Raw genomic sequence first — 15449 nt, forward strand, 5'->3', positions numbered from 1 at the left:
AAAAAGTTGGAGAAAATAAAAAATAAGTGTGGTTTTAGTCGTGGTCTTTGTCTAAGTAGTGAATTGAAGGTAGATCAGGGGGAATTGGTTTGTCGTGGAGTGATGTGAATGTTAGTATCCTCTCGTACTCTATGCATCACATTGAATTAGTGATTTGTGACTCGAATAATACTTCTAAATGGATTGTTATTGGAGTTTATGGTTGGTCGGATGCGTCAAATAAGTATGGTACATGGGACTTAATGAAGAACATACGGTCGAAATCTTCTCTTTCGATGGTTATGATGGGTGATTTTATTGAGATTTTGGGTATGCATGAGAAAGAGGGAGGGGTGGTTCGAGGTGAAAGGGATATGGACGCTTTTCAGAATGCTATGGATGATTGTGGTATGTAGAATCTTGGCTTTAAGGGGAATATTTTCACATGGCAGCGAGGTATCTCACCGGATACTACTATGCATAAAAGGCCCGACTGATATATAGCAGATGATCAATGGTGCTCTCTCTTCCCGTTTGTTGAGGTAATACATTTCCCTATATTTCATTCGGATCATGCTCCTATTTTGTTAAAATTTGATGAAAAAATGATGGAAGAGAAGAAAACTAAGTTGTTTCGTTTTGAGGATATGTGGCTTTCAAGTGATGATTTTGGTAAGGTTGTATCTGATTCTTGGGTTGAAGGCTTTAATTGCCAAATTCATGACAAAATTGGGTTAGTTGCTGAGTATTTATCCTTGTGGGCTGCTAAGGAGTTTGGGGCTGTGAAGAAAAAGATTACGGGGGCTGAAATTCAGTTGAAAGAAGTACAGGGTGGGTGTATGAATGCAAGGGGATTAGCTCAATGTAGGGAGCTAGCGGATAAGATCGATGAGTTGAGAAGGCTAGAAGAGTCATATTGGCACGCAAGCGCAAGGGCAATGGCAAATGAGCTTAGAGATGGAGATAAGAATACGAAGTATTTCCACCATAAGGCGAGCCAACGGAAGAAGAAAAATACAATTATAGGGCTTTTTGACAGTAATGGTGAGTGGAAAACCGAGAAGAGTGCGATTAAGAGGGTGATTTCTGAGTACTTTGGAGAGCTCTTTGCCGCTAGTAATCCAACGAATATGTAGGCTGCATTATAGGGCATTGAATATATGGTTTCGGATAAGACAAACCAGTTGCTGGATAGTGAGCCCACAGGTGAAGAAATTAGAGCAGCGCTTTTTCAAATGCACCCTAATAAAGCTCCGGGACTAGATGGAATGCATGCTTTATCTTTTCAGAAATTTTGGGGTGCAATAGGGAGAGATGTAATCTAGTTTGTGAAGATATGGTGGCGTGGAGAAGTGAAATTGGATGATATTAATCGTACTTACATTATCCTTATTCCAAAGTGTGATGATCCAAAAAATATGACTGAGTTCCGGCCGATGAGTTTGTCCAATGTTTTGTACAAAATTATCTCTAACACCCTTGCCAACAAATTGAAGCCATTATTGGGTTCAATTATTTCAGAAAATCAAAATGCGTTTGTTCCAAAGAGACTTATCACCGATAATGTTCTGATTGCTTTTGAAATTTTCCATGCTATGAAGAGGAAAGGGGAAGGTCGTGATGGTACGGTAGCTCTCAAGTTAGACATGAGGCGAAGCATATGATCGGGTAGAGTGGGGTTTTCTTAAGAAAGTCGTGCTGAAAATGGGTTTTCGTCAAAGTTGGATCAATCGAATAATAAAGTGTTTGTCGAGTGTTTCGTTTGCTTTCAACTTTAATGGTGCAATTACTGGCTCTCTTGCTCCTTCCCGTGGTCTCGAGCAAGGTGATTTGATTTAAGAACCTGGGAATTGTACTTTGGCGCAAGGGAAGGTGAAATGTGGAGAGTGGTCTAGCAAATTGATGGTCCTTTGAAGTTAAATCACTTTATTTGGAGGGCGTGTAAAGGTAGCTTGGCTGTGACGGACGTTTTTCAGAAACGCCATATGCGTGAGAATGGGTCCTGTTCTATTTGTGGCGCAAGCAATGGGACCATTTTGCATACACTCTTTGAATGAAAATTTGCAAAACCTATGTGACAGTGAGTTTCAAGTGTTGTTGAATGATGTTCCAAGCAGCTCCTTTGCGGAAAGATTTGTGTGGATGGCAGGGAAGCTGGATAAGGTGCAGCTACGGGTGTTTGCGTCCGTCACTTGGGCAGCATGGCACTGCAGAAATACAACCATTTTCGAGGGTGAGCAGGGGGCCAGGGGCTGGATGGGGTTAGGGTGGCTACTGGATTTGTACGGCTTACTGATGACTATATGAGCTATAATAAGAAGGTTAATGCTCATCCTGATGTGCTGCCAGTTATCAAAGCATCTAGTTGTAGTCCTCCCCCAAATTCCTATGTTAAAATTAATGTGGATGCTAGAGTATTGAATGGGGGTGGTATATGCTTTGGAGTGGCTATAAGGGATGACGAGGGGATGTTGTTACTTGCTGCATCACAACATCATTCTAACGTCTGTTGGTCTGCTAATGTTGCTGAGGCAGGGGCAGCTCGATATGGATTGCAACTTGCTCATCGCTTCAGCTATAGGAAGGTGGTGCTGGAGGGGGATGCAGTGACTTTAGTGCGAGCAGTCCAGAGGAAGCAAATTGGTGCTAGCCCAATGTATCGAGTGTTAGATGACAGCTACCTATTAAGTGCATCATTTGATTTATTCCATTGTAATCACATTAGAAGAGCGGGTAATATTGTGGCTCACGTAGTTGCTAGGTGGATGTTGATGTTAATTCAGAACGCATTTGTACTAGTGAGTTCCCCCAAAGTGTTCTAACTTCTTTTTTTTTTTTTTTTTTTTTTTTTTTTTGAAAGACAAAGTGTTCTAACTTTGGTTGATCTCGATTTGATTTGATAAAATTGTTGCCCGCTTGTTTTTTTTTTTAAAAAAAAATAGCATAAATTGTTATTTAATTTTTTTTAATTATTTATTTTGAGTACGAGTATAAATTTATTATGAAGGCTATATTAGTCATGTGAGTTTTATCTCCAAAAATGCTTTGAAATACTTTACCTTATAATTGATATCTTTATAAAGTGTAATAGCTAGTACATCTTACAAATAATGTAATTAAAATTCTTTTCATTGTTTTGTTTGTCAAAGTGATGAACTAAAAAGAGATTCACAAGATCATGTTGATATGATTATTGACCTTCTCCTCACACACAAGGTATTCTATAATTTAAAGGCTTTTAGTTTTTTGTTATTCCACATTTAGATTAATTTAATTAATAAAAGCTTGTTTTTTAATTCCTCAGGTTGGGTTAGAAAATCTTGTGACGCGGTTTAGAATACTTTCACGTCAATTAAAACCAAACGAAATGTATATCTACAAGTTATTTTCATCTAACTATTTGTAGTTTACAATTCTTTCAATCACATAATAACTTTAGCTTACATGATCAATAGGCCGACGTACTCATCTCATTTAGAGGATGAAAACTTCCTCTTAACCGTTACAAGGACAAATATAGAGGAAGATTATCTAGATTTAGAAAATAAGGTAACAATTGAAACTCACTTCTTTTAGAATATTTGTTGCACTTCAATACATGAAAATACTATAATCAATTTAATATCAAAACATAATAGCAAGATATTTAAGAAAACCTTCATGTGATTCTAATCTTTGTTTTTTACTATCTATTATTATATTATTATTATTATCATATTATTTCTCAATCTTACGTTTTTAATCTATGTTTCAGCTCAGTATTGCTTTTGATTTACTGGAAAACATGAGGATATCATATAAGCAAAGTGAAGAATTTTTCAGGTACTTAAAAAAAAAAAATTATATCACTTCTTGCAATGTTCCTTAAATATGCTCTCATTTTAAATATTTATATATATCTAGTAATATATTAGACAAAATTATGACTATTTAATATTGTGAGAGTTCAAGTTGATATAATAACTTTTATTTCATGTAAACACATACAAACACTACATTGCACCAAGTGAGCATTCTCATATAATTTAAGATAATAAACTACACCTATGTCATATAGTGTATCACTATATCTACTCATATTTACGAGAGTTTCAAACTCTTAATTAAGATATAAGAACCATTTTTGTAGAATAGAAAGTTATACTCACTAGATGATTATTTGTAATCACCTTATTCATTAAAGAAAGTATACACAACAATGTGTGGTAACTTGTATTCATATTTCAAAGTTATTCAGGTTGACATCTCCAATGTAGATATCTTTTCCTATTCAATGAATTCTTAACAACAGACCTTAAATAGCTTAATTAACTAGTTATGCCCTGTTTGATTCACCTTAATTTTGCAGAACTGAAATTATTTTTACTGAACTGAACTTATTTTTACTGAACTGAAATTATTTTTACTGAAATTAAATTATTTTTACTGAACTGAAATTATTTTTACTGATTTTCTATTATAATTCTTCTTTAAGAAAACTGAATTTCACTGAACTGAACTTATTTTTACTGAACTGAAATTATTTTTACTGAACTGAAATTAATTTTACTGAACTGAACTTATCTTTACTGAACTGAAATTATTTTTACTTAATATTATTTTTTAAAGTGAAAAGAACAGGGCCTTAGCATTATCATTTAGTTAATATTATTTACCTTTATGTATATAAAAATTTCTTAATTAATTCCCCATAACGTAAACAATCAATTAATTAATTACTTACTTAAACAACTAATCCTATCATCATAGCCTAATCCTATATATCATCATAGGCTAATCTCTCACTAAATAAATTAATTACAAATATCATTTTTAGTTGAGACAAACCCTATAAGAGGTGAATTGTACGTGAGTTCCTAATGACTACTTTTGCGGAAATTAAAACAGAACGTAAAGGAACTTGCAATGCACATAGGATTTTACGGGGAAAGTTCCAGGGCCCAACTGGAAGTAAAACCTCGACCCTCTAAGGGATCTCCAAACCAAACCAATCCATTATAATAGGGCAAACATGCAAGTTACAACCTATTATACTCAGACATTTATTCACAAGTTCCAGACTAAACTTACGACACAGTAAAATCCTATTCTACCCAACCTAAGTCCCTGACTTAGATTCACTCGTACTCCCTGAGTACTCTCATACCCAGCTTCAACCTTGAAGCTTACAAAACTGTATGCAAAGATATAAATTACACACCCAAAAACCCAACCAATACAACACAATTGACTTCTAGTATATGAAAGGTAAGCTACACATGAAATTCGAAACTAGTATGACAAAGTTATGAACTTGGCAAACTTACACAATAAAGCACTCTTCGAATTCTTCACGCATAAACTCACAAAGAAGGTGAAATGTGACTTCTACTATTTATGCAAGATTAACTCATATAGAAAGTAGGGTTTTCAAAAGATAACTTAGTTAATTTACCAAAATAACAAAACACGGTTTTATGTAAATCTTTTCAAAGAAAAACTTTTTAGAAAAATTTATCAAAGATAAATCATCAAAGGAATAATATTTTTTTGTATAATCAGTTTTCAAGAAATAAATCGTTTTAGAAAATCTTTTCTTACAAACTAATCTTTTTAAACTTTCCTAATTTTAAGCTTGCAAAGCTCTTTGTCACGTTTCTAATAAATCCCATGTATAAACCTGTCAATCATATTTACAACATATCTAAAAGATAAAATCTTAACAAGACTAAACTGCCTCGTCGATATATCATATTCCAGGATACTTGGGCTTCACGCAGTCCAAGACTAAGTTCCCTTTGTCACTTGTTCTCCTGCTCTCAACCTTCTAGTGAAACTTGCTAGTCTTATTAAGTTGTTGTCTTCAAGTTCCTGTTAGGGACATCAGTTAGTTCTTGTAAGAGAACTCTTTTTCTATCTTCTTTAATTTAACTTTCCTTGGAATCTCCTTGAGTCTTCTTAGTTAGGTTACTCTTTCACTTCCAAATTGTACTTCACCTGTTCTAATCACAACACTTAGAGATTTCTTATTAGTTGAAGTTTGCTAGTTTGAGTTCATCATCATCAAAACCTTTAAGTTTCAACAATCATATATTCTAATCTACAACTTTTAGGTATGAATTACCTAATGTACAACTAATTTGATAAGGAACATTTAAATCATGAGCTAACATCATAATAGAACAAAGTTATTGTGACAATTACTAATACAATCAAATCATGTAAGAAGTAACATAAATATAATGAAATTATGAGTTTAGAACTTCTAAATTATTATTAATAAACCTAAGATAATTTTTTACTCATTAATTCAAAAATTTATTATAGTCGTTTCTAACAACGTCCCCGTGTCACGTAAGCTCCCTTCACTACTCCACGTCATCCATTCAAGTACTCATAACTCCACGCGGCTCTCCCTTTCATTGATTTTCATTACATGTCATGCAGTCATAATAATTATATATAAAAAAAAAGTTCTCCACAAGATTTGAGCTCGCAACATCTAATTCAAGAACTATATATCTTACCACCAAGCTATGTAATTCTTTATGTAAGTTTTGAATACAAAATATTAATATGTAGCAAATGACAATATGAATAACAAATTTAATTACAAGAAAATTAAATCATAAATTACAATGTATATTACTAATCAGTTAGTTTCATGTAATAACTCGGGGCATCGCCCAGGCCCAAAAACTAGTTAGGAGATGAAATATAAGATTCACCCCAACTATAGCGGTTATTTTAGAGTATTGATGATATTTAAATATTAATAAACTCCTTGAACATTTAAAGTGTAAGATTATGCTAGAGTGTTGATGATGATATTTGAATAGAGCATCAACTAAAGAATACATCAAACTTGCATAATCTCAAATTTATAGCGAAAATTCACATAACAATAGTAAAATAAGTCAAAGTGTGTCAATTGTTAAGAAATAGGTAGAGTTACTTTTACATAAATTATATGTAAAGTTAGCAAATTTATACATTTTTTTCCATCCTTCATATATATTAACATTTATATTTAATAATATATGGCATGGTGTATAGACTAATTAAAAAAATATTTTTCTTTTAAAGTAAGGAAGAGAAAACCATGGAGGAGTTATTTATCATCTTCGAGAATTTAAGAGTGGAGTTTCAATCTCTCGAAAGACCATCCATAGAATATCATCCACAAAAACAATTAACATGGCAAGGAAGTCCCTTGAAATTGAAGACTCAAGATGAACTGAATAAAGATGATTTTACTCAAAGAGAATACAACAAAGACACGGTAATAGATTGGAATGTGTTAGGCTTAGAAGATGGAACACCACAATCAGAGTCCGCAAAACATAGCAAAAGCCATTTTGTACAAGATATCACTGATTGGGAATTCGATGCAATTGGAAACTAATTAGTTGACATTGGTTAAAATCGTATAAGAAAAATATACAGAAAAAATATATAATTTCCTAATATTTTTAGGAAAAAAATTTAACGGTGTGTTTGGATAAAGAAATGGGAAAGAAAAGTAGGAGAGGGAGGTGAAGGGGAGAGAAGAGAAAGGGAAGAAAGATGAGTTTTCCTTCCAAATCTCTCCGTTGTTGGAGAGATTAATTTCTAACAATTTCTTCCCTTTATTTCTTTCTCCTCCAGTTCCTTTCCTTTCTCATTTGTTATCCAAATGAAGGAGAATTCTTCCCTTCATTTCCCTTCCCTTCCTTTCCTTCCATTTCCTTCAATCCAAACATAGTGTAAAGGTTTCTTTTTAGTGAAACTTTTTATAATTTGTAGATGTTAATTAATAAGCAAATAAAATGATAAATACTTATCTCAATGTTGTCTAGAATAAAGTTGATGATTTGTCGAAACGTGGTAAATTATCCTAGTGTGATAGTTGTCAAGTAGTCGCCCTCCAATATTAGCGTGGTGCTGAAAATTATGTGCAATCACATACCCGATTGAAACTCAATATGATATTCCATAATACTAAAATAATATTTTAGGAGAGGAGAAAATATTTTCTTTTGTCCTTCCTTTCTTTGTGTTTCACTCAAGAACTTGCAATAAGCCAACAATCCTCCATAGGTTCGAATATGTGTAAAGAAAGAATTTCAACAATATTAGCTTCGAACATAACAAAATAATTGCATAAATGTCATTGCTTAATTGGCTTCACACAATAATTTCTGCCTTTCTTTGTGTTCGTCTGTCACCTAGCCTATTATTACGAACCTCTTTCTAGGTTTTCCGACAGCAATTCCTCCGCATATATAGTCTATTCTACTCTTGTAAAACACATAATCATCATTTTTTCAAGCAATTCAAAGTTCTGTTGCGATACTTGGAGTTCTCCTCTTAATATCAGACATAAGAATTTGGATTTCTAAGAAGTTAGCCAAATCTAACTATAAATCAATTGTTTTAATTTAATTTATATATTGTTTATTAAGTTACTAACAGTTCATTCGTGATGAATTAATTTAAAAGGATTGCGCGTTATGTTACTAATTAATTTATTTAATTACTTATTTGTATCTAGCTATTATCATGAGTAGCCTAATTCAATTGCTTTAATTTGCTGATTAATAATATGATGTTGCTTCTAATTTTTATGTCCCATTATTTATTTGTTTTGATAACCCTTTTCATTTTTAATTGGGAATATGTAATGAATATCTATCACGCCTAATAAGAAAATTTGGACAACCAATTAAGGTTCCCTTTTTAATCTTGAAGACCTAAATAAGTTATCACAATATTTAGAATTATAATATCTGCATTAATATTAAACCAACATAGTATTAGTTTGGAGCAAATTGAATATTGTTTGTATGTCAATTAAATCACAAAGTAATACTTGTCACTATAAGAATTGAATAAAGAACAATACGAGAGAAATTGTCTCCTTGACACAATTTTGTACCATCCTCGATCCTCTAGTCTTGCATGGTTGGATGACCATATGAATGTGGTATAACTAACCTTCATGAATAAAAATTCGTAGTTTCCTTGTTCCTTTCGTTAAAATCATGAACGGTTTAAAAGGTCCATAAACACTTACTGGCGGCTTCCTATTTTATTCTTTAGCTTGTCCTTATCGTATTTAGGGAACTCCAACTTTCTATGATTGTCAAGCACATTCAACATGTCACTAGGATGAGAAATTGGATTCAAAGGAATTGATTTTCAATATTTTGAATTATATATGAGTTATTGGATTCGATTATTTGAGAGTTATTTTAAAATTATGAGTTTTTGAATTATTATTAGATTTTGCATGACTGAAAATTAAAAGCGTATTTGCTAATTGAGTTTACATATTTTGTACTTGGGTATACTTAGGATATTTTGCTAATCCACATTTCCTATTTTGTTTTGGTTCGCCCTGTTTGCCTTATTAGTAAGCAGTAGTAAATTTTCAGATGGAGTTAGTGATTCGCATATGGGAGTCCTGGGGCTACTTCACCTAGATTAGGGATCATGTTTGTTAATTTTGTTTTTAGTACTCATGGCAATGGTTTGACTATTTTGAGGTATAAATAAAGAAAAAGTTAGTTTCTGCTGTAAGTTATTCATGAGTTGATTTTTTAAGGTACTCTTACGTTATCACACGGCGGTATTATACTAGTATTTCCGTAGAGGAAGATTTGGTGGTGTTATACAATTTATACCACAAAATTCAACTAAATCTATAATTAAAAAGAAAAATATGTTTGAAAGGTACTTATATGTTCACTTTTTTGTGAAGGAAGACCTTATATGTTCAAAGTGGTAAAAAAATCCTTATTATAAGTCATTGTTGTGAGAAGCTAGGGACCTTGACGTCGGAATAAAGCCATTAACTTCACTTTTCTAGCGTTGATCATCACGTGTGTAACACGTGATATTTTAAAATGTCCTTTCCCTTTTTTATCATGTTTTGAACATTATTTGCAACGGAAAGTTTAAGTGCATCAATAACTATATACTAAAAGACACACCAGCAATGACACGTGTCATCTTTTGGTGTGTCCTTAGGTTTTTTTTTTTTTTTTGAAAACACTAATTAAGTAATATTTAAATGAGGTAAAATAAAAAAGTCGACTAATAGGCAAATTTCCTTAATTGACTAATTGTTAAAATTAATTATAATCTAAATCTTTAGTTTTAGAAATAATTAAAAAAAAATGAATCACAACACTAAGAAAAATATCAAATAGATTATAATACAATCCATAATAATAATTAAAGATTATTATACAATTTTTTTGCCAAGCTAATTACCTTAATAATCAACAACTACGTACGAGTAATAAACATCAACAAATAACTACATAATATATTGATTGATGACTAATAATTTTTTATTATTATGTGCGGAGTACGATATTGCCAAAACATAATTCAAAACATACTAATATCCAATTAGAGTTCATAACAGTAGAAAGATTGAATAAAGAAATAGTACATTATTTATAAATGAGTTGATTTGAGATAACATAATAGCGTGATTTTAATAGTGAGTATAAAGAGTATTGAATTAATATAGCTATCAAAATTTATTTAATTAACAAGAAAACAATGGTACCACACTGAAATACATAATAAATAATATGATCATATGCATAGCTTTGAAATACATAATTGGCCAATTGTCCATGATTATTTCAATATATATTTTGGTAGTTTGATTCACAAAATTATTAGACAATTTTAAAATAATCTTTGTTACACTAATTAAAATAGTGAATTGAGGACCTAACCTAGTATTATAAATAATTGGGTCTTTAAGCTGTTCAATACAAGTAATTGGGTATTTGCAATGGGCATCTTAAGTGCATGTTACTAATAAACATGTATTTGTAATGGGCACTTACACTGGTCGTTGCAAATACCTAGTTTGTTTGTAATGAGCACTAACCATTAGTTAATTGTAACTGCATACGTAACTGCTCATGCCCGTTATAAATAACCCCTTTTTGCTCATTACAAATTAAATATGTTTCTTTTTGCTAGTGATTTACCATAATTTAGCTGAACCTAGAGCCTACATCCTCCCTACCCAAATTACTCTTATTTAACAACTCAAGAAAAGAAAAAAAAAATTATAATGAGAAATTTAATCATATGCTATGCTAGCGATTTTTTTATTCTTTTTTTGTACACATCTAAAATAATCATAATTTGAGAGATCAGAAAAGTTTATTACTTTTAGAAAATATTAAATCAAAATAAAAAATTCTTAAGGACACACTAAAATTATCAATTTTTTTATATATAATTTGATTAATGATTAAAGGCAGAACCAAATATATATTACTTGGCTTTAATCATTTTAATAGATTTTTATGGATGGAACTAACCACCTAATTTGTCACTTTTGATTATAATTTTTCTTTTTATAAAAAGCCAAATATATTAAATCCACTGTTATTGTTTTTTAATTTGTATTAGGCTCTGCCACTACTAATGATGAATATGATAATTATTTAATTTTCAAGTGAAAAATAAGCAATTGAAATATGTTATAGTCTTCAAATTGGGAAATTTAACCATTAAATCACAATTATATTAAAAGAAACTCATAGTAGAATAACATCATATCGAAATCAAATAGAGAGAGAAATTAAACTAACCTAGGACATCAACAGTTTTAAAAGACTTTCCATTAGGACAATTATCGAGATTATAAGTCCATCTAGCGGTGTCTCCTATAATATAATATAATCAACAACAAGAATAGGCTTGGTAATAGCAAGGAGGCATAATATGTCAACTTCAAGCAACAAATTAAACCTAGTTTTACACTGTTTGTTTGGTACAGGAGGTTTTAAGCAAAATGTTATTTGAGGCTTTTAATCAAAACTAGTGCTACTGACTTTTAATATGCCAACTCCAAGCAACTCCAAGCAACAATTTAAACATAATCTTGCACTGCTCGTTTGATACAGGAGGTTTTAAGCAAAATTTTATTTGAGGCTTTTAATCAAAACTAGTGCAAACTAGTGCTATTGACTTTGGTGGGGAATCTTTTAATTTTTTTTTATTTTCAATTATGTTTTTCTAGTTTGTTATTTTGGTTGTTAGCTCATGCTTTATTAATACTCCTAAGCTGTAATATTTAAAATCAAGAAATGAAATACAATTCTCTCTCTAGCTCTCTTCTTCTATTTCTCTCTTTAAATTCTCTCGAAACTCTATCTTCAACTTCCTTCCTTCTTCTTCTTATTCTTTTATCCTAATCTACTATTCTGCATTCATCTTCTTCCTTTCACTCTATCTTTTAGAAATTCGAACTTAATCTCTACAATTGAGATTAGATAAGGGTCCTCCCTTATAAGTGGTATCAGAGCCAACCCTTGTCATCTTTTTTCGTTCCGTAGCTCCAATGGCAGTGCATTGTGAGAATCTTCGGATGATAGAGCGTCTTCGAAATCTGGGGAAAATGATGGATACTTAGAGCAAAATGTTCGATTAGAATTTTGACGAATTGATGACGCTAATGCAATATATGCTTACTACGGTGCATACAAATTCGGATTATTCTTCAACTAATTCGGATCCTCCACCTTTGATTCAATGTGACAGGTCCATTTCAACAGAGACCTTTGGTATGATTCTTGAACTCCAATTCCATAAGTTAAATGGAACTAACCCTAAAATTTGGGTGGATAATTGCTGCAATTGTTTTCCTCTGTGTGATATTGTTGATGACAAGAAGGTCGTCTTAGCTTCTAGTAATATGGTAGGTGAGGCTGATTGTTGGATGAGAGATTACCCTGCAACTCGCAATACTCTGAATATTGCCTAGAATACTTTTGTGCTCGATTTGTATGTTAGGTTTGATGATAATTCTGCTGTGGTTGTAGTTGAGAATATTGATAAGTTCACACATCTTGATTCTGATATTGATGGTAATTCTAATCTAGTTGTAGTTAAGAAAATTAATAGGGTGAAACAACTTGATTCAGTTATGAATAATTATGTTGATAGTTCTTGGAATTTGCAGTCTGTAATGTTGACTAGCAATTTTTCACTTGATAGTCATATTTTTGGGAACTTTATGAAAGGGGTGAAATCAGAGGTGTCACCATTTGTGAAGAATGTTAAGCTAGCTACTAGTGCAGCTTCAATCGAATTTGCAAAATCACAGAAGCAATTTCTAAACCTTTTGAATGAGGCCTTTGAACCTGATATAGCTAATTCTTCTTGGATTACACCTAAACCAAGCACACAATCCATACTCTTGTTGTCCTACACCAAGGCACCTCTTCTCCCTTCAGCTACTATACACCCAAACAAACTTCCCTTGACTAGAACACTGCTAGTAGGCTTTTCTAAGTCTGTAGGGAGGACTCTTATTGTAGATTTCAGTAAAAGCATGTTTGGAATGGAGTTATTGGTTGCTACTCTCAAGTCTCGATTGGTAATTGCTCAACCTCAAATTGAGGCAATTAGACATAGGTCTGAAAGAGATTTTCGTGTTGGTTATTGGATATAGTTGCAATTCCTACAGCATTTAGATGGCATCTATGCTTCTTCTACTTTTAACACTTTTGAGAACAATTACTTGCTTGTTTCTTCTCTTATGCTGGCTGGAAATTGGCCACAAAGTCTATATGTGTACTATCTAGACACTCCCTATAGTCTTAGTAAGGGAGACATTGGGAAGCTCTTCCTTGCTTGGTTCGGGTCCTCCATGTTATTTGGTGCGATTGTCGAATCCCTTTCTAATACACATGGTCATAAGGGGGCTTGTACTACTTATTTTTTTGGTTCCATGACTAAGCACTTCCCACAATTCACAATTCTAATGGTCGGGCGAAATTTGGGAGGCATTGCCTATTCTATTCTATTTTCGGTTTTTTAGTCGTGGCTTATTGCTAGGCACACTAAGAAAAGATTTGGGCAGCAGTGGCTTGTTAATAATTTTGTGTTAAGTGCTGCTGTTGCTTTTGTTTTTGCTGAGACGATTGTGTCGCTGGGGGTAATTCAATCCTTGTTTGAGGGCTCCAAGTATACGTTTGTTTATTCATGGATTCTTGCTTTGAGCCCAAATGCTGTAGAAATTCCTCACAATTTCATTTTGCAACATTCATGTTGGCCTCAATGTTGGGAAGCTTCCTTGCATCATCATGTTTGCTGGCCCATTCTGCCGTAGTTGAGGGCTATATGCAGACTTCTTTCACTTATCTTCTGCCTCCCTCATGCTCCCAATTGTGAATAGTTTCCTGGTAGCACCATCCTTGACACCTTCACTTCGGTTGGATGGTGCATTAAATGTGGCTGTCATTAAGTTTCCTTATAAACTTAGTCCTTTACCCTTGTACTCATTTCATCCTTCCTTCTTATACTTTTATTATATCTAATGAGAAAGCCTTCAATGAGAAACTGTCAGATGCAAAGGTTAGTAACAGTGCATTTGAGCCTAGTGATATTATGTTCACTAGACTAACTTGAGGGTAAGTGTAGGGAATATTTCAAGCATCATAACCCCAAGCTTGAACCCCACTGTGATCATACATTTAAGTATGGTGGCGTCCAAAGGGAAAGAAAAGAGAGCAAAAGAGTCGCCAACAAGTTTTAGGAACTTGTAAACCAATCACGAGGTGAAGGTTACACCCCTTAACGATCCATGAGATCGTCAACTCCATAAGGTCTTGAACCAAATAGGGTTCGGGGATGAGGGTACGAATCCAATCTACAAAAGAAAGGGCTCGCCCTATAAAATAAGCCTCTACTTTATTCTACTCGTATTCATGTGCGCTTTCTGACTAATTAACATGCAAACATTATATTAACCCTAAACCTGTTTATCTATGTTGGTTGAATATTAATGCACAAATAAAACTATTATTGGCGATCACTTGAATTAAAATCACATTAGCTTAAATCAAATTATTAATTATCTTATTAAGCGTGATTTCAACTACAAATTCCCTTTAACAAGCATAAAAGGCGTGATCAAGCAATAACAATAATAAATAATATCAAGCAACATAATAATTATCATAATCATAATAATAATAAGGCATAATAAAGCTTAAATATAATAGCAAGATCCTAGGCATGATATTAAGAAGATTAATAACAAATCCTAGCATGTCACTAAGCAATAAAGATCAAAGCTTTAAACCTAACATGGTACTAACATGATATCATAATATTAGAAATAATAAGTGGCACCCTAAACATGATACTAGAAAGCAATAAAAAAAAATCCTAACATGATACTAGGAATTAATAAATAATAAACATGCTTTCTACATTGCAATTATAATAAATAGTTTGCTAATCCACTTACTTTGAAGCCTCGTACCTCTTTCTAATGACAAAATACACGCTTTAGTAAACTTCAATGAAAATAATAAAGAATTGAAGAATAAAATTAAAGAAAGTTTAAACTAGATTTGGGACCAAACCCTCATAAAGTTATAAACCTTGCACGTCTAGGGCGAAGGCAACTTCAAACTTGGCTAGATGTTTCTAAGTCTTGTGAATGCGGTATTGTGTTTCTA

At 32.5% G+C, this 15449-nt stretch overlaps 1 protein-coding gene across 1 annotated transcript; it reads left to right on the forward strand.

The window, feature by feature from the left end:
- The first annotated feature begins 584 nt into the window (after positions 1–584).
- LOC145616900 (uncharacterized) lies at positions 585–1115 on the forward strand. Its single transcript, XM_081671618.1, has one exon. It carries the CDS (start codon positions 585–587, stop codon positions 1113–1115), a length of 531 nt encoding a protein of 176 aa, XP_081527744.1.
- Positions 1116–15449: the final 14334 nt, after the last annotated feature.

Source organism: Chenopodium album, chromosome 26 (assembly GCF_948465745.1).
Source record: "Chenopodium album chromosome 26, dcCheAlbu1.1, whole genome shotgun sequence".
Classification (NCBI taxonomy): Eukaryota; Viridiplantae; Streptophyta; class Magnoliopsida; order Caryophyllales; family Amaranthaceae; genus Chenopodium; species Chenopodium album.

Bases quoted from the DNA above. Each gene is read 5' to 3' on its own strand.
- LOC145616900 (XM_081671618.1), top strand. From the start codon at position 585: ATGATGGAAGAGAAGAAAACTAAGTTGTTTCGTTTTGAGGATATGTGG.